The 20,998-nt window shown below is 40.3% G+C and overlaps 1 protein-coding gene across 7 annotated transcripts in view; it reads right to left on the bottom strand.

Moving 5' to 3' along the window:
• ANK2 (ankyrin 2) overlaps positions 1-20,998 on the bottom strand; it is a 396,857-nt gene that overhangs the window by 38,757 nt on the left and 337,102 nt on the right. For 4 of the 7 annotated variants that reach the window (XM_045537500.1, XM_045537503.1, XM_045537502.1 and 1 more), the window contains 6 exons: positions 11,975-12,199; positions 9,155-9,309; positions 6,604-6,815; positions 5,902-6,106; positions 3,556-3,652; positions 593-821 (listed from right to left, as the gene is read on the bottom strand). In XM_045537500.1, coding sequence (XP_045393456.1) covers positions 593-821; positions 3,556-3,652; positions 5,902-6,106; positions 6,604-6,815; positions 9,155-9,309; positions 11,975-12,199 — 1,123 coding nt within the window. Of the gene's footprint in view, positions 1-592; positions 822-3,555; positions 3,653-5,901; positions 6,107-6,603; positions 6,816-9,154; positions 9,310-10,304; positions 10,404-11,974; positions 12,200-18,562; positions 18,599-20,998 lie in introns of all 7 variants that reach the window. The other 3 variants (XM_045537497.1, XM_045537498.1, XM_045537499.1) reach the window with 2 other exon arrangements.

Raw genomic sequence — 20,998 nt, 5'->3', positions numbered from 1 at the left:
AGCGATCCTCCTGCCTGGGCCTCCCAGAGTGCTAGGATTACAGGCAGGAGCCACTGCGCCCGGCCTAAATCCTAAATTTAAATTTCTGATTGGGTAACTTTTGACGTAACAATGAGTCAGGTTACCGGACCTTCATAACCAAACACGTACACTGATGGAAAAATTCTGAAATAAGAAAAAGTAATGTAGAAAAGCACTGGATATCCTCCTTGAACATTTATGCAAAAGGATGTATTTCCTAGACTGTTTTTGTCACTATTAAAAAATAAGAACAACGAGCGAGGAAAGCCAAAAACACCTAAAATGCTATAGTCACTTACATACTTTGAATTTCTCAATAACTCATAATTTTTCCCCAAATAATCTTTAAAGGAATCTTTTTATCTCCTCCCATATGCTGAGATCATCCCTGTAGGATAGGTCCAAATGGACTTAACCTGGCAGATTTTGGACTTTGACCTTCTAACTGATCACGATGTGGACTGGTCTTTCATTTTTTAGGATTCTACTTATTAAATTCTATTCGAAATATAATCTATTAATAAAGGTATAACAAAATGGTATAAATTGTTTTTTTTTTTTAATACAATACCTCCACATCCCTGCTTCTGGCCACCTCGGCGAAGTTTTCTTGCTGTTCAAGGGTCTTGTCCACTTTGTCGTCAGTCATACAGAAACATCTCAACCTGGCTTCGATGGGGTCGTGCGATTTGGCAAACACTACAAATTTGGCCATATAAGGGACACAGATAATTTCTCTGTACACTTGCGAGGCAAAGGTAACGGATTCTTGGATCTGTCGACAATCTATCAGCCAGAACCTAAAAAAAGAGATAAAGCCAGATAAGCTTTAAAGCAAACCACTGGAAAAAACACCAGTGCCTTCAAAGTGAGCAAACTCGTCATCAAACGCTTCTTGGAAAAAGAAGGACATGACAGCGGGAGATCGTCAAGAAAGTCAAAGGAAAGGGACAGCAAGACAGGGACAGGACGGATGGGGAGGCAGGAGGGAGCGAGGGGAAGAGAGAAAGATATGACAGGTTCTCAAGAGCAACTATTAACTGTTGTATTTGTAAGTTTCTTCTTTGGAAACTCTCCTAAAATGTATGGTCCGTGTTTTCGAATCCTTTAGATCGAAATCCAGGATGTCACCGCGTGAGTTTCTGTTTTCCTCCATCCCTCCTCTTCTTCGCGCCATTTCCTGAAATCTACCCAGCTGTTCCCCGTGTCGTCATCCTTTTCCAAGGGACTCCCCAATCACGACGGTTGGATCAACCTAACCACTTAAATGGCTCCATGACATCGTGATTACCAGCCGCAGCTTTGTCTGTGACAAGGCTTGGCAAGTGTTTGCTTCGATGTCATTTTATGTGGTACAGGAATGTTGCTCAACCTGTGGGGACACAACTTGAGCTCCGCCCGTCACCATGGGCTCCAGGAAAGAGGGCCACGTGCGGAAAGGATCGGCCACCACGTGGACACTTCTTCCATTTCTTTTTTATATACTTCCGAGGGTGTCTTCCCCGTGCCCCTGCTTTGGAACCTCTCCCCAGTGACCACTCTCCTTCCTTTCATTCCTTTTCCATAATTTTTAGACATTCCTGCAATTTCTGTCTCCTTTTAGCGTCTCTTTCTTTCAAGTTCCTGATCCACCTCTCTTCTTTTTCTCTCATGGTGCTAAAACACACATAGCATTTTAATCATTTTCAAGTGTATAATTCAGTCGCATAAAATACATTCACAGTATTGAGGACCCATCACCACTGTCAATTCCCAGATCGTTTCATCCTTCCAGAGACTCTGTACCCATTAAACAATAACCCTTCATTTTCCTCCTCACTCCAGCCCCTGGCAGCTTCTATTCTACCTTCTGTCTCTATGAATCTGCCTATTCCAGGCACCTCATGCAAGCGGAATAATCCCATATTTGTCCTTTTGTGTCTGGTGTAGTTCCATAAGCATGATGTTTTTAAGATTCAGTGTGGTTCCTGGCTCGTGTCAGGCACCCAAGATTACTTTCCTCTTTCTGCTGATCAAACTCTATTGGCCGTTTCTTTAATTGTCTGAGAGTTAAATTATTAGTACATAACATAATAACTCCTCTTTTTTTGGTATTTTAATTGGTTTTATTTATTTATTTAATATTTTTTTGTAGAGACAGAGTCTCGAACTCCTGGCCTCAAGTGATCCTCCCTCCTCAGCCTCCGAAGCTGGGGCTATAGGCATGAGCTACTCTTCCTTTACATTTTTCTACAAAATTGCTGAAATTTTTTTTTTTTAACTGCAACTACTTTTATTTTTGGTAGTATTTTCATTTTCATGTAGTGCTGGGAGGTTTTTAAATAATCTTTTAATCGACGAATAAAAATTATATGTATTTATGGTGACTCCTCATTTCTTGATCTACCCTACGGGGCCGTCTATAACACAGTGTTGCTAACCAACATTCCAGTAGTATTTCTGAGTGATGGATTACACGGATCATTGTTGCTATCCTCCATGGAACCTTCTGGAATCGATCTTTGCTTTGTTGCTCATGTTGTTCTGTTTTCCTCTTGTATCTTTCTATTAGGTTCCAACGCAGGTCCCAAGGTTCCTGGACATCTTCTTTATCCCAACGTGAGCACCCTCCTCTGAATTCTTGTAGTACCTCTGGTCTATACCTCTCATTCAGGACGTGTTATCTTCTGGCATTAGAGTGTAGATACATAATTGGCAGAACACACCGATGTACAGACATGTAGACTCAGTAGCTGAGCCCTCTGGGTGGCTGGACCTACACACCTGTGTCACCAAGCCCAGCCACTGATGTGCAGTTATATTTAACTATTCATGCATTTTTATCTTTTCTCTCCCCTTACCCCCCAAATAGGAATTTAAGTTTTAATCACGCTCAACTTGAGTTTTCTCATCTATAAAATGGACATATTGCCTCTTGCCCTATGTAAGTCACAAAGTTGCCGGATCAAATTAAAGACATGTGAGAGTGCTTAGTAATCAATGCAAAACCACAAAATCAGGGACTAATTAATAAATCGAGTTAATGTATGCATAAGAAGTAAAACTAGATCGCTTTACCTTTTTGAAAATGTGTAATACACAAATGGGAAATATGTAAATGTGTTAGGATGTATAAGAGCCACTGAAACCTGTAACCCACTTAAGCAATCCATGGTGGGCTTTGTGCTTTCATTATTATTCTGTTGGAAAAGTAGTTCAGGCTATTTTGTGGACAACAGGAAATGATCACTCCTGAGACCTTCGGGACAGGAAAAATCAGCAGTGGCAGCTACAGCCTGAGTCAGAATCACACAGCCAAAGCACACAGTCACTTTCTTAGATTTTACTCTAACTGGTAGTACTTTGTCATGGATCTGTCACTATTACATTTCCTGACATGGCCAGTTTAAAATATGCAAGTAAATGCGTGCTATATTTAAAATCAAACAGAAATAGCTATCAAAGAATAAAGAAACAAGATAAAACAAAAGACAGGTTTTTGGAGGGGGAGGAGGACAATGTCACAGTGGGCTTCTCTGCGTGACAGAAGCGTACCTGGCTGACACGTTGGTGGTAAAGGAAACACATTCATTGACAAATGTCAATGGCGTAGTTCCTGTGATATCCTCCCACTGAGCAGGGGTGGTTCCACCTGAAATAATATGATTGTTGGGGGGAAAAGTTAGGCAAAAATCCAAACTCCGGATTCTCAAATAAAGTCTTTATGGTTCCGTGTTCAACAGTCCAATCCCACCCACCCCTCAAAATGACACGTTGAAAACAAAATGACTAAAAACTACATGCTAAAAAATGACACATTGAAAACAAAATGACTAAAAACTACATGCTAAAAAATGACACACTGAAAACAAAATGACTAAAAACTACATGCTAAAAAATGACACATTGAAAACAACAGCAGACACTACCCCTCAAGGAACTCAATTTAAGGAAGTTATTTGAATAACTGTTTACCAGGCACTCTATATTCTCTGCCTGGCATTTTGAAGCTTTCATCGTAATTACTAGGCTCTGAAGATAATTTTGAATTGTATACAGTTGATTATTTCAAAAGATCCTTTGGCCAACTAAGGAGCTGAATACTTCATTAAGATAATTAACAAACTAAATATTCTTTTGTTCCTGAGCTTCGTATTTTATGCAATTATTTTCAAAAAATGAAATTTCTTCTCAATTTACAATTGAAGATTGGCCAAAAAAAAAAAATAGGTTTGGAAAATATTAAGAGCTCAATAAATAATGCAGGGTGAATGAAAAAAATTAATGAATGCCAAAGGATGAGCCTCTGCCCATAGAAACATCACCATGAAGGCTAACGACTGCCTGTCTCTCTCTCATTTCCACCGAGAAATTAAGTTAATTAGTCAAAGTGCTGTAAGAAAAACATTTGTTTGAAATGCACAAAAATCTTGACTGTGAAGTTTCTTAAAGAAGGGAATGATGTCTCAAAGAAAGGTTAGGAAAGTTTATTCTAGTAGGCCTTTACAATATATATTCTTAGCATAACTATATAACATAGCAAAATACAAAACCCCAAATACTGAAGTATTTTTTAAATTAATACATGCATGTACTTATTAATTAAAAAATAATTTTAATTATATTTAAGAAACTACTTAGTAGAAACCTGCCTTAAGAATACATAGATGAGGTGATGTCTAAGCCCATATGGTATTTTTGTTTGGTCGTTACAAAGGCAGGGCTGCCATAGACACTCTAAGGTCTTGCCTGTTTCACGTCCATGCCATTATGTTGCATGTTACAGAAGATTAATCATATACCCATGAAGCAAAAATTATGGGAAAGATACCCCAAAATCAAAGGTAATAATCAGAAATGAGCAATTGGGAAAGAGATCATTAAGATTTCTCTCTATACTCGTTAGTGTCCATACATTTAAAAATTTTGTCATATTATTAAACTTATGGGATAATCTCAATGGTTCTCTATAATAAGTACAGAAAACATATTAATAAGAAGGGAGAATTAGAGAGAGAAAACAAAATAAAGGTGAACGTTTCTGCCAATATGAAGGAAAATGGGAAAAAAAAATTCTAACAATACCAAAACAATGAAGGATGGTTATTGTTCCTACGAATGAAGTATTAATATTTACTGAATGCTAACACCATGTAATTATTGATAAATAGGGAAATTATCAGTTAAATTTTGTAGCCCTAAAACAGATTATTTGTATGGGGTTTTTTTTGCCTCTCCCCATTTGTGGTGGTATCGTTATGAAAAGACAACGTTCTAGGAATAGCTTTTGAGCGTTTGGTAGTTGTCTGAAAGCTACTCCAACTACCAATTGAAACGACCAAAAATTAGTTAATCATTAAAAACCTTTCCTTTGTTTTTCCAGGGTTAGGTCCATAGATCAATGATAAAGACATAACCAATTCCTAGACAGAACACCTTGGTTTGAACTACTGGGTATAATTATTTAAAGTGCTATTTTTTTTCCAGCGGATATAGGTAATGTCTTCAATGAAGGCTTGAAGCCCGGGCTTTGGAGGTACAATGGGCTTGGGTAGGAATCCCAGTTCTGCCAAATATCTGTAGTATAACGTGGGCAAATTATAGAACTTCTTTCAACCTTGGTTTCCTTTTCAGCAAGATGGGGTTGAAGTTAGGGTTACTGCGAAACTTAGAATAGCTATGCATATAAAGTCTCTAGCAGTTTTGTTTGGCGTAAGACTTTATTTAGTGAATATTAGTTCCTTTCCTTCCACCTTTCATTTCTCTAGGTAATTAAAATGCTTTCCCTGAATTAATGTATATAACCCTGCAGGCACCTTATGGCAAAGGTAATTTAGAATTTGCAACAATCCAAGTCTCTTTACTCAGGACTCTCTACGAACGTCGTCGTCTAGGATTCACCTGTTATGCTGCATAGTAACCTCAAGGTTGGTGCATCTCCCCCAAAACCGTTCAACATGACATCGCTGGAAGCTTTGGGGACAGGAATGGTCATGGTGATTGGCTTGTGGAATTTCCTTCTTCTGGGTTCCAAAGTGACGATGGGGCTGAAGGTGGCTTTGTTGCCTAAGATCTTCTTCACCAGCTCACTGTGCATAGGTTGAGCCTTTTCAAAGTGAAGAAAAATATTAAAATAAACAATATACCATTACATTTCACGTCAAATTTGTGACCCAAAGCACAGCTGCTTGTCTTACAAATCAATTTGGTGAACTTAAAGCATGGCAATCATGTTTCGTACGACCACGAATCACTCTATCACTAAACCTTCTTCATGAGACCTGTGATCTCCTACGGCAGTTTTTGCTCATCCAGGAGTCATTTGATTCTTTAACAATTTATTTCTCATTTGAGAAGGTAATTTTTTTTTATTGAGCACCTACTAGATGCCAGATACTTTGCTTTCTTTCTTTCTTTCTTTTTTTTTTTTTGCATTTTTTTTAATTGCAGCTCAATGTGGGGGTACAAAAGTTCAGGTTATATATATTGCCCATGCCCCCCATCCCCCCCGAGTCTGAGCTTCAAGCGTGTCCGTTCCCCAGACAGTGCTCATCGCTGGAATAAAATGCTTGTTAGCATCGTTTGCCCCTAACGTGGGCATACCTGCAGGCCCACGCGGATCCGCTTGGTCAGAGCCCCCTCCGGGAAGACGGCCTGCACCTGGGGCACCACCGTGCTGCTCAGCACGCCCCCCTCGGGGCCGATCAGGTTGCTGTCCTGTTTGATGCGCGACACCACTGCGAAGTACTGCGGGAAGTCTCGGGTGATGATCCGGCAGATCCGCTTCCTCTCCAGGTCCTCCCGGCTGTCCAGCACTGAGACAAGAAAGGACCCACCTTCGTTCAGACACCAGGACTCCCTCCTGAAAGCATTCTAGCAAACTCATCAATCAGCACGGTTCACAGTGAACACAGGTGGCAGCAAAACTCTCAAAAAGAAAAAAAAAAAAAAGCAATAGAAAGATTGAAAAAGCAGGGCTAACCTAACAACATCAGAAAAGGAAAGAAAAACTGCAAACTTTCAAGACCTGCCAGCATTTAGCTTGCATTTTTTTTTTTTTTCTTTTGTGAAAACTGGGAACTTTCCAGGGCCCCGTGAAAGAAAAGCATCTCATTCCAGATGCCATATTGCAGGGCCACCTTTGGAAATGGGAGGACAAATACGGAATGAACATGAACCCGTTCTATTCTTGGTTCATGGGACGGCGAGGACGTTATTTACGAGCGCCTTTTCTTTGCAAATTTCAAAGTCAGCTCAAAGGCCAGTTATTGTGGTTTTAAGAAGTAATATGGACACTTGGGGTTCTCTGGGGAACGGTGCAGAAATAAAATCTGTCTTGGAAGGGAGAGGTTCGTGTTTGTTTATGTGTTTACCTGGTTGTGTCTGAAATAGGCACTGTGGACATGAAAAAAGATCAGTGATTACGTACGTGGGATGTCAATATTCCCCCGATGGCATCAGGAGGATGGAGCGTGAGCTCTTTATAAATTGCATTCGTGTAGATATTTAAGGCAACACACAAAAAATCAGACTGGTCTAAAATGTGGAAATTTGAACTAAGGGGGTCACGGGATTTTTAAAGAATTAGGGAAAGTAGTGCATTTTTAGAAATCATTTGCAATTCATGATAGAGGCGGGAGCACAGCTATGTTTCTCTTGACTGTTAGGCACAACTAGATTGTCAGAGTAAGACGTCCCAGGGCCTGATCATACATAATTGGAGACGGATGCACTAGCAAATACTAGCATATTTCCAAATTATTAAAATTATTCAATTAGTAATAATTTACTAATTATTAATAATTCAATAATTAAAATTATTAAAAGAACATATTTCCAAATTTACGCACATAAACAAATCTGATTCTTTGTCTTAAAATGAGCTTTTTACATATGTAGGAAGTTAGGAGTGGCCAAGATATTAACGTCTATTAGTAGCAATGTCATTGACGGGTAGATATCTCAGACGAAAATATCCTTAACCTAAATGATAGGAAAAGAAATGGTTCCCAAGAAGCAGAAGCAGCTAAATATTGCAGGGAACAAGCTTTATCCATAAAAATCCTGATCTTTTTTTAACTTTGCTTAGAAAGTACTGACCTACACAGCTAGAGGGCATAATTTCTTCCTCCATCCACCCTTCGGGTAAGGGGAGCCTGGTTTCTATTCTCACTCAAACCTCAGCAGGAGGCAGAAAGAAATATTAAAGGAGCCATGGTTGGCCCACTCTTTGCCGTCTGTGAGCCACACACGGCCAGTGGTCCTGGGAGACTCCTGAATTTGATGAACAGCTACACTTGTCCTTGAGTGTCCCGCTCTGTACCAAACGTGGTTTGCTCTTGGCACTCAGGCAGAGAGCTTGCCCTACTTGGGTAGTTAAACCGGAATGTCCCTCCTTCTATTAGGACCAGGAGCTTTTCTCTGAGCGACCTTTGGAGGACCGGGAATGAGCCAAGTCCCTCTGGTCAAACCAAAATCTCACAACCTGTGGTTTAATGGCCCCACACGGATTGAGGATTTACAGAGATTAAAGTTCTAATGAAAAACCAAGTGGCTCGATTAGATGTGTGTTCGGTTCAACCCCGGCTAACTCCCTGTTGGAACTACAGGCAGAAGATGGAATGAACTTAATTTTCCCTAATAATAGTTCAGGAGAAATTATATTACCCTATACTATATATACGTATATATACCCTATACCCTATAGTTATGTGCAGATGTAAGTTAAGTTCTGTAACAGAATAGCTTAGCACGTTTTATGAGCATCTTAAATATCGAATTTTTCAAGTTAGGCATTTTTAAAAATCATGGATTTACCCAGTGTTAGTTCATTTTGTTATGAAACAACAGTATCTACTCTGTCTCTTGTTTTAGGTTCAAAAGCATTTACATCAGAGACGGAAGCAGGCTGTATCCCTTGTTAAAATGAGGTGTTTGCTACCTGAAAGGGTTGTATCTGTCTGCAGGTAACAGAAGTAAGGTTAAGGGAACGTGTGGTGGGTTCCAGTTCGTCCCTGCGGGTGCACAGCAGGGACCCGCTGCAGGGGACTCACACCAGGGCCACACACACTGCCCTGCTAGGTCACAGAAAAGAAATGCATCGCGTTCAGGCTTCCGCTTTACGTTTCTTTTAAAACCCTTCGTCCGAAGGTACCTTCATCCATGCCGTTCAGAATTTCGTTCAGTTCGTCCTCCGTGTATTCACAGAAATGCTCTTTCCAGCTGTCCCCGTTCTCACTCCGCAGGACCACGAGTTCCCTCTCCTTTCCTCGGAGGGCTGCGAAGTGGGGGATCTCCACGATGACAGGCCTGACACAGCAATGCAGAGCGTTTAGTGTGGACGGGAGCCCACCGACGGCAAGACAAGCACCTCCACTCTGTCTGTTGCAAAGTGACCTGGAATTCTCCTCTCTCTGGGGACAGGGACAGAGCGGGCCGTCCTCTGGAGCCCACTGGCTGGCACATGGTCACACAGTAGCACTCCACCTCAGGGGCACCAGTCCTCTGGGACATGCTGCTACCTTAAGCCAAATGATGTTTCCCTGTGAGTGCATGTGGCATTCTGGAACTTCTCCTTTGATACATGTTAAGTAGAGCACATTTAACCAAAAGAAAATGTACATGCATATCTGTGATGTGGGCCAATCTCCCAAAACATTTTCTACAAGGTGCAAATGACAAAATGGTTTCGGAGAGAAAATGGCTTTAAACGTTGCGTCATTGGATGTGTCGTGAATGAGGAGATGTGAGGAAAGTCAACTACTTGTGAGCTACGGAGCCATGCACTCACGGTTTTTGCTTAAATTTTCCTCATTCCAGGGAACAACAGGCATGTGCACATGGCGTGGGCCCCACGGAGCCCATCAGCAGACAGCCAGCTGTGTGCAATGCCTATTATATCCACGATCCAGAACATGCACTGCCCTACGAGATTGGGGTCACAATTCACCCTCGAAATAGACAGAGGCTTTTGATTTTTTTGAGTCCAGGTTGCTTTGGTACAGACTCCAGATTCATCAGAGCAACATCCGAACTAGCACAGAGTACAACTAGGCAGGTCTCATGCTTCAACGAAAATGGAGGTCACAGCACTTTAAGGGAAAAGATATAAAAAAAACATCACTCGAAAAGAAAAGTCACATACCACAGGGGTCAGAAATGGTCCACTAAAGGTAGGTCATACAGAGTTTAAATCATAGAGGGGGACATGTCATGGGCACGATGACAGAAAGAGAAATCATATTGCAGAGGAAGGAGAAGAATGGGGGCCCAGCAGCCATCAATTTGTTTTAAGTCACTCCTACCCAAGGAATTTGGTTCCAGGAGGCCCCAGCTGAAGGATGCGGCTGACCAAGCTTTCTCCCTCATTAAGTGGGGGAGGAGCCGTTGGCAGGTGAAGTTTACTGAGTACATCCAAAGCAGCAGTGAAAGAAAGAACACAGGTAAGCTTCAGGAATGCTTTCTGCAGAACCCCAGCATCACCGGCTGAGCCGCGGGGCGACCTCGGGTGTGTCACCCTGTGCTTGGTTCTGATCACTCCCTGGGGCACAGAGAGCGAGGAACCGGGACCCCAAGTGTGCCATGGAGGCGCGTCTGTGCCAGGACAGCACCGGCCGTCAGATGGGTCCCACTGTGGGTCCATTGCCAGGGCACTGGCCAAAAAAAGGGGGGGAAAAATGCTCCATGGGAAAGACAAGCTGTTGGGAATACGATCAAAACCCTGCTCTGTGCAGAGACCAGAGGTTTTCATGGATATTCCTCAACAGATTGGAAGATTATTCAAAAGCCTAAAACTATCTGAGCATCGGGCGGGGGGTGGGAAAAGGGTCTGATAGACTGAATATGAAAAGAGTCATCAGGGAATTACTCCCAATGGAATGGTGTTTTCTGATGCAACCTAGAACTTCACAGGCTCCTTCTAAAACTCTGGTCTGTCTGAGAGGAGGACAGGAGAGGTGGTTGGTATAATTGGGAACTATAAACACACCCCCTTTTTCAGGTGTGACTATAATTTGCAGCAACCCTGCTAACGGTTTGCTCCAAATTACAAAGCTTTAGAACATCTCTCGGGTTCTAAAGCGAGACAACCGCTCCCCAATAACACACTGGCAAAGCAAGAGTTCACACATTTGTGGATTTTTTTCTCCCGGTGTTTCAAGCACCAAGACTTGGTATAACAAGACTTAAATACAATTGATCTGTTTCAAAGTGTCTTGAAACTTGTCCCCCTGCAAAACTGCCTCCTGTCGTCAGTGCTCAGCAGTAGCTCCTCATTTCTGGGCAGGTCGAGATGCCACTTGGATGTAATCGCAGCCGTACAAACAAACAGCAGAAGGAAGGAATGCTCATTTCTGCTCAAAATTGCTAAAACGAGCACGGCCCAAGTTCGACTTGATGTTTCTGTCTTCATGCAGACTGCGGCTAAACTGACGGCCAGTGTAATTATAAGGCTCGAGGTAGCAATTTTGATAGCAGGAAAAAAAAAAAACAAATCACGTGGTGGACTAAGTTTTTAGGTACCTATAAAGGCAGCCCTGCTTTCCAAAAGGGAAGATCATGATTCTGTAACTACGTGAGACTTTCAATTTATGTTTGCAAGAGAGCAGCATTTTTTTTTTTTAGGACTTTACCACTTAAAAGTTCTCAGATGAGGAAAAAAAAAAAAAAACTATACCTACCTTTGGCTAACACATGGTTATTCACATGGGGAGTCTGGCAGCTACTATCACATCCAAAGAGAAAGATTAATTATCAGCCTGCATGTTTAGCTCGTGAAGGCCTTCGAATACCAGGTATGGGAGTGGAGTCAAACACCAAGGTGCCATTTCTAATTTTTAGAAATGGCACAGGAGCCAACAGGAGGATTGTCTTTCAAAACGGTTTGACGTACCTTTTTCCATCCCATCCTAGTGAGCTCGTGCACGGGACACAAGCTCATCGGTGACCAAGAGGGAGACTTATCAGAGACCCTTACCCAAGGAACTGAGCACCAGACGGTCCAACTTCAATCAGGCGACTGGCCAGCCCTTCTCCTTCCACCATGGGCGGCATCGTGGCCAGCCTGTGGCGCTTGACCAGGCGGCAGGTGACTCGCGTCGGGGCTGTACATTTCCGAGGCGGAATGATGATGCGGAGCCCGTTGTGTCTGCATCCCCGCATGGCCCCACCGCGGGCGTCCACCATGAAACTAACCAGAAAACTAAAAAACCGAAACAGACGATCAGATACATCTGGAAATAATCGGAGGCAGATGAGCAAAGCTTTGCCCAGTAAATTTTTTCCTCCGTAATGCTTTGTTCTCAAAATATCTCTCTTTTTTTTTCATTATTATTTCAATGCACGGTGGTATGACATTTGCTTTCAAAAATTAGTTTACTTTCTAGCAATGACTTGATTTTATTTTTGTATTATTATTATTATTATTTTTTTTTTTGAGACAGAGTCTCGCTTTGTTGCCCGGGCTAGAGTGAGTGCCGTGGCGTCAGCCTAGCTCACAGCAGCCTCAAACTCCTGGGCTCAAGCGATCCTCCTGCCTCAGCCTCCAGAGTAGTTGAGACTACAGGCATGTGCCACCATGCCCAGCTAATTTTTTCTATATATATTTTTAGTTGGCCAGATAATTTATTTCTATTTTTAGTAGAGACGGGGTCTTGCTCTTGCTCAGGCAGGTCTCGAACTCCTGACCTTGAGCAATCCTCCCCCCTCGGCCTCCCAGAGTGCTAGGATTACAGGCGTGAGCCACCGCGCCCGGCCTTTTTGTATTATTTGAATCCATCGCTAAAGAAAAATTCTGACTTTTGCTGACAATAGTGACATTAAATATAAACTGTAAATTAACAACATGTCCAGTTGATTTTGAAAGAAAATGGAATGAAATCATATAAAGGACATGGACAGGTTTCCTTTGGTTATAAATACAAAGACTTCTGCTTCCTCTTATGTATGTCCTGAGAAATCCACATGTCGAAATACTGTGAGGATACAGCAGAGAGGAAACACCCGACTGCAGTTTTTCTGCATCCTGCTCCATCATCATCTTACCCAGGATGCAGGTTTTGAACCGATTACATGCTAAAGAGGAAGAAAGCAAAAGAACTAAATGTTTGGGATAGAACCAATTTGCTGGTTAAAATATACTTTTTCCCTTCTTAAGAAGGATTTTCTCTGCCATATCATTCTAACTGAAACAGAGGCGGGGGACAGGGACCAACCAAGGGTTTAGGGAAAGGGGAACTATAATCCCAGGTGACTTGGTTTGTTTATTTAAGTGCACCAAGAGAAGAGGTTCGTCTTGACTTTGAAGTCGTTTGCTTTGGGATGCTCCTAACAGATCCGAATCCAGCTTAATCTGAATGCTTGTCACTGTGTTAGTCATATCAGTCATTAAGGTCTCTCAGGCACTCACTCTGCCAACGAGCAACAACGAAACACCACGGCAATCTAACTGTTGTGCACCCATACACAAAGACACACACAAACATTGTCACACAAATGACATTAATGCCTTTCCCCATTTTTGGTTGCAGCTGCAAGATCTTTACACCCAAATCGAGGTGTATCGTGGATCTATTGAGAACGTAACCAGCACAGAATCATCCCACGATAGCTTCACCACGCCTAGACATTGTCTCCATGACAACATTTAAAACACTTGCAAGGTATTCCATCAGAGTTAAGTTATGGGACAGAAACACATTTATGTTATTTTTAGACAAATGAAGAAAAAAATATCTTAGCATCGTCTTCACAGCAGAACACAGAACTCACTGAACATGCTATTAAACAGAAATCCTGTTGCTAGGGGCAAAAATGGGTGCAAAGGAGCCCAGAGTGCCTGTCGGCAGCACGTCATGCAGTATGAGACTGAGGGGGGACGGCGGGTCCCCCCGCATGCAGGAGTCAGGCTGGGCCACCATCCACGCCTGGCCCTTCGAGTGCTCAGGAAGGGGCGAAAACTGGAAGCACAAGCTTCAGTACTCAAGTGCTGATGTTTCTGAGCTTTACCAAAATGTACTGAGAAAAGGCTGCTTTTCTTACTACTACTAGTCTTTATGCATGAATTCTTTGAAAATTTCTTTTTTACTTGACTTTGAAATGTTCTATCGCTCACAAAAAAAAAAATGAAAAAAAAAACTGATAATGCTTCTAGATGATTTTTCTTTCCATTTTGTTATTCTTATTGGGTATGATAGTATGTAGAATTGTGTAAAAAAGTAGTAAAAATAACTGAGGTTTCAACTAGTACTGCTTCCAAATTCATTGCACTGTTTCTGACTCATTGAGAATTAAGATTAATATTTCCTTTGATTTTTTTTTCATCTTTTGGTTATCACCTCCACTGATCCTCATAATAGGAGCTCAAGCTAGCAAGGAATTTTTTTTTTTTTTTTTTTTTTTTTTGAGACAGAGTCTCACTCTGTTGCCCGGGCTAGAGTGAGTGCTGTGGCGTCAGCCTCGCTCACAGCAACCTCAAACTCCTGGGCTCAAGCGATCCTCCTGCCTCAGCCTCCTGAGTAGCTGGGACTACAGGCATGTGCCACCATGCCTGGCTAATTTTTCTTTATATATTTTAGTTGGCCAGATAATTTCTTTCTATTTTTAGTAGAGACAGGGTCTCGCTCTTGCTCAGGCTGGTCTTGAACTCCTGATCTTGAGCTATCCGCCCGCCTCGGCCTCCCAGAGTGCTGGGATTACAGGTGTGAGCCACCGCACCTGGCCCCAGGAATTGTTATTATACATCTGCTTAATGTTATCAATGCTCAATGCTATTTGTACCTTTCAAAGGCATTGAGCAGTTTCCATACTTTATTTATTCCAAGGATGGTTTGTGGCCTATATAATATCAAGTCTCCATCTAGAAAAATAGGTAGAATATCTTCCGGTGGTTCGTTCTCTAAAGAGTGGATTGAAGTAGCTATGTTCTGACTATAACGATGTTTAAATAACTACATGTTAGATTCCTTTCCCTGATTTTGTGTCACTGATTGTCCCTCTTGAAACCCTCTTTTTGTTCTCACTTGGTCCCTAATTCCTATGCTCCTTTCTTCATGCGACATTTGTTATCCCCCATTAAGCGCCAGGTGCCCTGCTAGGAACTGAGGACACAGCAAGTAAAGACACAGCAGCTGCTGAAGTCCCAGATGTCACGTGATGGTTTCATCGTTGCTTAGTGCTGCTCACTTTGCTGGTCAATGAGAAATGACATATAAGTCCCCATGTAGGAGCCACGAGCAGGGACTGCGTTCTCCATATTTCCTCCTGTGTCCCCTGGTGCCCAGCACAGCGTGGATGGAGCACTTAGTAGGTACCCAATAAATAACTGTTGAATAAGCCAATGAATGGAAGAGTGAAAAGGGCAAGTTGGATATATTTATGTCTGACAGAGAAGGCTAAAGTAGGAGGTAAATTAATTCTTCGGTCTCTGGACAATCAGAGCAGTCAGAATTCATTCAGGTCGCGACACTCAGATGTGGCAAAGCAGTTGGGAAGAACTATCCTTCATGTTAAATATTCTCCAGGCCTATTCTTCCTCCAAAATGAGAGACCTGATGTATTTATTTCTCTTGATAGAGGATTAGTAGGACGTGGGAGTAAGCAAAAACAAAGACTTTGAACCTAACACAATAAACAGTTGCATTAGGAATGAAAATTATATGAAGAAAGACCAAAGATGGAGAAATCAAAATAAAAGTACTTAAAGACTGAAGCTGCTTTAGTAGATAAATTTACCTACAAGTAAGTATTTCTGTGTCATGATAGATCTGGAAAATAATATTTAAGTATTGTACCAAAACGCAAGGTGAATTGGAAGAATTAAGGTGCCAATATGCATAATTCAGAGAAAAATATTAAATTTCTAAAGAAGACAAGCCTTTATGTTTTTGTCAAGTACTAAAGGACACAGACTAAAAAAAAAGCTGACAAGTTTTAGTGATGGAATTTTCTTTAGACAGAGAAAGCAAAAGAAAAGAAAGTGAAACAGAAAGATGACAAGACATAAAAAGATTAGAAGACACAAAAGAGCTAAATACCAATAGTGAAAATGAACAAAAATGTTTATAAATCTAGCAAAAAAAAATCTAAGCAAATTTGACTCAAGGAATATAATTGCCAATTAAACAACTAATAAATGCTGAATTTATAGAACTGCATAATAAAAGAACTCTTCTTTAAATAAGAAGGAATAGGAAAAATAATGACTGCAATTTGTGTCTAGGTGCTGATAAAAAGTCTATTGATAAGAGTCAATATGCTGGTCAATTAATCTCAATAGTTTATAGTATAAAATTTTGTAAGCGTTTGAGCATTTTCATTAAAAATATCAGAATGTCAAAAAGTGCCACTACTTGGACAGGTAAGAGAATTAGAGGATAGTCAAGGACAGTTATTCCATGATGTATAAAACAATTGCAAAAAAGCAAATTGTAAGAGACCATTTCTGTTTATGTATCAGGAAAAAGTGAAAGGCTGGAAGTTGTGAGTCATGAGATGAATGAATTCGCAAATCAGAGTTGATTGAATAAATGTGATTTTTCTCACATTTGCAAGACCTTAAAAATGAGACAATATAATGCATATAAATATTTGGAGATGGGAAGAATCAAAGTAAAAACATGGGATTGAATATGTACAGAGGAAATGGTACATGGATTGAAGCTCAGCTTTGTGGTCTATAAACTTCAGGATTGAAGCCTCACCTGTCAACGAAAGATAATCCTATGATCACTTAAGGTTGCGGTGAGAATTAAGTCATGTGTGGGTAAAACATACAGAATTCAATAAATGCTTGTTCTCATCATTTTCTTTTCTCTACACCCATAGGATGTTATATATTTTGAATATCTTAAGAATGATAATATAACACAATACACCACCTGAAAAATAAATGGAGAAACTGACATTTATTGAATACCTACAATGAACCTGTAACTATGCTAAATAGTTTAATAGGATGATGGAGTTTCTATTAGTTTATAAAATTACTACTTAAATAAGATATAAAAAAAATACTATCATCACAGAGCACACCATAGGAATGAGTACCATGTTCTTCCCCGGGTCTAGATATATCTGTCTTGAATTAATGTTGTAAACTCAAGAAAGTCACTGAACATCTTTAGGTTTCAGTTTTCTTATCCATACAAGGAGAGACTTGGATTAAAACTCTAAGTCGCCTCTCAGTATTAAAATTCTACGTGCCATTTACTGTTAACTAGGTTGGGAAACATTTGTTCCATTTCAGATGTTCTGAAAAAATTCCCAATGGGAAAATAAACTACTATGGCGTCAAAAAATATATATTATATTTGCTCTATGGTGAAAACAGCTACTTTGCAGAAAATGTGCACACAGACTGCATTAAACATTGACTTAAGGCTGCACCGACAAAAAAAAAAAATCACATGACACACCTGGCTTTAATTGCATATCTCACTCTCCCAACGAAATTCCGCAATCATGCAAAGTAGAGACCCAGATTGGAGTTTTCTAAATTGTGAGATACGGTGTTATCACAATTTAAGAGGGATAAAAGCAGAAGCAATCAACCGTTATTATGCAATGATTTGCCTACAAATATACAATTTGATTAGCTAAACAGGTACATGCTTCAGAGGAGGGAGTGGTAACCAATGATTCGGTCTTCTGAGCAATACATCCTCCAGCCCAAAAGTTACTAATCCTTAGTTTGTCTTTTAATTCATTCAGGACCATGGGATGGGGATGCGGAGGAGGAGACTGCAGCATTCAGAGTGAGTTAGTAGGTAAAGAACGGGAAAAATAACCCCAGGGTGCTTCAGTGATCCACACATACATAGCAAGAGGGCCTTGCGTTAAATCTGAGTCTGGAGGTGCCAAGAGAAAATCACATCTTGATTTCTTTCTCCTCTGTAATCCCCTTAATCCCTTCCTGACCCTCCAAATTCCATAAACTGAAAAACAGATGGAAAACGGCTTTGAAAAAAAAGTGGTTCAAAATGTCAAAATCACCGATTATTTATCAGTCACTGGGTTCATGTACAGAAAGAATATTTAGTGTGTGTCTGAGAAAAAGTTTAAGGATGGAGATAAAAAGTTTTCAAAAATGGAAACATAAAACTGTCCTTTTTGTAGACTGACAGACTGGTAGTATCAGATGACGATGTAATAAAAATGCTATAATTAGCAGGCTGATGGGAACCTTTAAAAATACGTTTATCAAAATCAATAACAGAATCAGGAATATTTTTAGAACACTGACTAAGCCATTCTAGAGTACAATTTCCAAAATATCAAAAGGCTGCATTTAAAGCAGTACGAGCAGGGCAATGTGCTATTAATAAACTTTCAGCTTTTGGCTCACCTAGAATATGGTATTTAAAAAAAACTCAAAAAACAAGATTAGGAAAAAAAAAAAAAAAACCCTTGTAAGTGCCACTTAAAATCATAGCCTTTAATGAAAGTGTCTCTTTGGCTAGGTATCTTCGCACTAAAGCATCCTGAGGCAGGGGCTATGCAGAAGGACAGGGTGACAGGGGAAGAGGAACAGGTAGCATGGTCAGAGGAGAATTATGCAGAAGTTCACCTGCTGTTGTCACGATCAAGACATGGAGAGGCGTGGCTGCAACAGAATAGATACTTTAGCACAGAGAAGGGATGGAGAAAGTGAAATACAAAAAAGGAACTCAGAAGAGACTTTCAACTGAAATATATTATTTATATACCGATACAGTATTCATCGAAAAAAAAAATGAAAATCCAAATGAGACAAAGCTCTACACAAATGCCGAGAGAGGAGCAAGGGATGGGGGCTTGGTGGTGACTCCCAGTTTAGGGCACTGGGGGTGTTATAAAAATCACTGGAAATGGGATTTGTAGCCTCATTCAACATCGGCTTTTGAGGGCACTCAACAAAGTCTAAGTGTCCAAAATGCTGCAAAACAGCAAGGGATATCATAATGAAAAACATCAAGTGTTTGATTTGATGGACTTCGTTTTGATGCAAAAGCTTTTCATTCATACCTGTAATACTTTAAAAATAATGATAACGCCCTTTAGGGGCTACCACAGAAGAAATGCAAACAGAAAGGCACAATTTAAAGTATAGCTTCAAGGACAAACAGTAGCATAAACTATAAGGCAGAGTAGGTAACATTAATTACCTACTAGAAGAGAACGAAAAACTATGCAAAGCAAAGTCTTGGTGCTTTTGTCAAGACTTTGTTCCCGGCTTTGGGGACTGCTCTCCTCCTCGTGGGTCACAGTGTCTAATCCCTCTACAGTTCTGCCTGCTCCTCCTCTTCTGGGTACAGGTCTGCTCTTCCTTAGAACCTTCTATATGTTTCCACGTGGTTCTCTTGTGTTCCCAACACCGGATGACATGCAAAAGGATACATGTCTATTGAACCAGAAATCTAATTTTACAAAACAGTTGTTTTGCTACTTATTATAGAACAATTTCCTTCACCTATCTTCATGTATCTAAAAAAAAATCCCTAGTGTTACGAAATACATAAGCAACCAAATTAACAATGTCATGAATTGACATGTAATTGTTAGCACTTGCTGTCACTATGACATTGCAAAACTGATGACTCTTGGAATAACAATGTTTGAGATGAGTTATAAAGCTGGTTTTTGCTAGGAACTGTGCCTTACATCTTCTAATTCCTTACACACTTAGGAAACGAAGAATTGTAAAATTCAAATGTCTGGGATGCTAGAAATAACTGTTGGTTAGTCATTGTGAATCAGTAGGCAACTCTTTAAAGAATAACAGAAATATTACTGTTAGTCTTTCTTTTGCCAGCTATTGGCTGTATCTTAGGGGCAGGACAGATTTTTTTAAATCATTCATACCTCTTCTTCTCTAGTCATGGACATTAGTCATTAGAAACATAGACTAGAGGTAAAATAAAATCGCCAGTACTGCTTATTGGTAGCTGTGTCTTCTATGAATTTAAAATCCCTTTCTTAAATTTAATAGAACATTATACACACAACTTAGTGGCATGTGCATAAAAAGCTAACTTTATTATCCCCTCTTATCAAAATGTCATTTTTTTTCTTACATTTTGGGCAAAGTTTGAAGTGGCTTAAGAAACTACGCAATTAATAAAAAGGAAACTGAGTTCCTCAAAAAAATATATAAAAGGTGCCATTCAGAAACCTGGTATCTGATGAATGAAATTACAAGAAATCATTGTTACATGACATGGTATGAGGAATGTTATTCATATACACTAATCTCAGGGCAGCTTTCAAATACCATGAAGTTCAGAATCATGGAGTTTTCCGTGATCATTTCCCACGCTTTTAGGGGTAAATACATCTGTTGCATTGTGTTTGTTCAACTACTAGAGCCACTAATAGGTGATAATTTAGCTGATAAAACTGACAAAAAGATAAACATTACCATTATTACCAACCACGTTGGTATTGTCACTTAGAGGATTCAGGATACATTTTCTTAACTGATTTGCAATTTGTGAAAAGTTTGGAACATGTGTATGGGGATTGTATAAATACTAATGGCTAGAATCCATTGAGTACTTTTTCTGTCCAGGGAAAGTGCTAATTATTTAAAACACATTCAACCCTTACATCTCCTCTCTGCGATCAATAATATTACTGTCATCCTACAGATAAGTAAACTGAAACTCAGAGATTTATACGTAACTTGTGCCTAGTGTCACACACTGTCAGTGTCAGGGTCTGAACCCTGGTGGGTCCGACCCCAAAGCACACGCTTAACCACGCTGCTTCTCTCTTTGACAGATGAAGTGTCGTCCAACTTTAAATAACAACACGTAGGTGCATTTCTTAAAGGCAGGGGCTAGGCCTTACTTATCTATTTTCCTAAGTGCCTGGCATAATTCCTGGTACTTTGTGGAATTAGATAAATGTGTGAAGAATGAATACACCTGTGAATGGAAGAGATAAAGAACATTTGCTAGAACTCGCTATACATTAATTAACTAGGTCTCCCTAATAACCAAAGCTTTACTAAGCGAAGATTTCC

Source organism: Lemur catta, chromosome 26, assembly GCF_020740605.2.
Source record: "Lemur catta isolate mLemCat1 chromosome 26, mLemCat1.pri, whole genome shotgun sequence".
Taxonomy (NCBI): Eukaryota; Metazoa; Chordata; class Mammalia; order Primates; family Lemuridae; genus Lemur; species Lemur catta.
This window is presented reverse-complemented; position numbering and strand designations above follow the sequence as displayed.